The sequence below is a fragment of the Lipotes vexillifer genome, unplaced genomic scaffold, assembly GCF_000442215.2.
Source record: "Lipotes vexillifer unplaced genomic scaffold, Lipotes_vexillifer_v1.1 scaffold426, whole genome shotgun sequence".
NCBI classification, from domain to species: domain Eukaryota; kingdom Metazoa; phylum Chordata; class Mammalia; order Artiodactyla; family Lipotidae; genus Lipotes; species Lipotes vexillifer.
In genome coordinates, this window is record NW_006779491.1 from 1,290,247 (window position 1) to 1,292,406 (window position 2,160).

General features: G+C 63.4%; 1 protein-coding gene across 1 annotated transcript in view; it reads right to left on the bottom strand.

The window, feature by feature from the left end:
* Positions 1–383: 383 nt before the first annotated feature.
* TRIM72 (tripartite motif containing 72) overlaps positions 384–2,160 on the bottom strand; it is a 7,073-nt gene continuing 5,296 nt past the window's right edge. The window contains exons 5-6 of the mRNA XM_007452678.1: positions 2,030–2,148; positions 384–1,115 (exon numbers count right to left, since the gene is read on the bottom strand). Coding sequence (XP_007452740.1) covers positions 538–1,115; positions 2,030–2,148 — 697 coding nt within the window. The 3' untranslated portion in view covers positions 384–537. The remainder of the gene's footprint in view (positions 1,116–2,029; positions 2,149–2,160) is intronic.

The following is a 2,160-nucleotide window of genomic DNA, read 5'->3' on the forward strand; positions in this document are numbered from 1 at the left end:
GGCAGTCTGTGGCCTGTTAGGAACCGGGGCCGCACAGCAGGACGTGGGCTAAGCGCAAGCCAGCCGCAGCTTCATCTGCGCTCCCCATCGCTCCTCATCGCTGGCATTACCGCCTGAACCATCCCCCACAACCCCGCCCCCAAGCCCCATCCGTGGAAAAATTGTCTTCCACGAAACCAGTCCCTGGTGCCAAAAAGGTTGGGGACCGCTGCTCTACAGAGTTCTCCAGCTCCTCCCTGCAATTCTCCCCAAGCCCCATGACCCTTCCTCAATCTGTTTCTTCCCAGAACCCTTGGGCTTTCCTGGTTCCCCAAGTGGAGTTCCCTCACTGACCTGACTTCAGATATCCCTTTCCCACCACCACCCCAACCCCTGGCTGGCAGTGCCCTGTTCATGCCAACCCCAAAGTTCTCAGAACGCTTGGAGTCCCCGGTCCCCAGCCCCCTCCGCCCTGCCTTCAAGCCCGGCAACCCGACCCGTCTCTCCTTCCAGGCCGGCAGGGCCCCACACCCCTCCCCAAACCCGGCGGGTGGCGGCTCAGGCCTCGCCGCCGCCTTCGGGCCCCACGAGCAGCAGCGGCTGAGTGTTCTTGCCCTTGTCGTGCCAGCACACGTCGAAGAAGGGGTACACAGGCCCGGGCAGGCGCTCGTGGAAGGCGAAGAGCAGCTCGAGCGCGTCGGGGTCGCTGGCGTCGTAGAAGGAGAGGACGCCATCGCAGAAGCTCAGGTAGATCCCGATGCGCGTCGGCCGCCTCTCGGGGGTGCGCAGGGCGCGGGGCTCCTTAGCCTCGACGTGAGCCTCCAGGATCTTGCCTTCGCGCAGCCCGAGCAGCCAGAGCCCCTGCGAGGGCACCGCTTGCAGCCGGCCGCGGCGACCGGCCTGGGCCGAGATCACGCCCAGCGCCCAGCGCGGCTTGTCGCCCACCTCCACCTCCCAGTAGTGCTCGCCCTCGGAGAGGAGCTGGTGCGCCACTACCGCCACGGCCTTGTCGAACTGGCGCGGGTCCTCTCCGGCCGGCGGCGCCTTCTGCTCCGAGCACTCCACGCGGCGGCCCGAGGCACACAGCACCAGGCTTGGGTGGGCCGTGCTCGGGTCAAAGGTCAGCTCCTGCAGCGCTGCCACCGGAGGGAGGAGGGTCAGGCCCTGCGGGTGTGGCTCCCTCGGGCCTTCTGCCCACCCACCTGCGGGCCAGCTTCGTCTCCTCTAATCCTCCCGGCATCTCTGGGAAGTGAGCCCCTCTCTGCTTACTGGTGGGGGCCACAGACCACACCTCTCAGGGCTTCAGAGTGTTCAACTGTAAAACGAGGCGATAACTGCCTCCTTCCAGGGTTGTGGGCAGGATTAAGTTGATACAAGGCATAACACTCGCCGTCTAAGGCCCCAGAGCAGGAGATGGTCAGGAAGCCTGGTCCTAGGCCAGTCCCTACCTCGCCCCACTGTGTGACCTCAGCCTTGATCCAGTCTCTGGGCCTTAGTCTTCTCTTGGATAAAATGGAGGTCCCTCCATTCCCACCAGTGAGGGCTGCACCAGCCTTGTGTACGTGTCCTGGAGATCTGTAACCTGCAGCACCCCAATGTGCTTTAGCTATTGGGGAGAGGAGGCTGAGCCCTTGGGCCTCCCCAGCCACAGGCCAGAGTCAGTGTCTGACCGCAGGATTCCATCTCTGCAGGTCCTCAGCCCCCAGTTAGCAGGGATCATCATCTCCACTGGCCAACAGGGGCAGGGACAGGCCAAGGATCACGCGGGGCTCAAACCCGGGCCCCAGCCTCCCCTGCTGCCGGCAGCAATATCCTTGCAGTAAGCAGTGTCCTCACCATGTCAGTCACCCACCTGAAAACCCCATGCCCTTTCAGATCCTTCTCTGAGCACAGGTTATGAAGGTGCAGGGAAACCCCGAGGGAAAGGGGCAGTGGGCCCTTCTTGGATGACCTCCCCAGCTGGGATTGGGAGGCCTCTCTGTATGTGGCCGGAGCCTCCCATCAACCACACAGTTACAAACGCAAACCCAGAGCGAGACCCTCCCAGTACCTGGCATCAGAGCTCGGAACATCTTCCTCCACACCTGGAATTTGAAATCATCCGAGATGACGGGCAGCTGGATGTCCAGACGGGCAGGTGGTGGTGACTCTGCCAGGATCTTCTGCAGCCTGGTGGTGGGG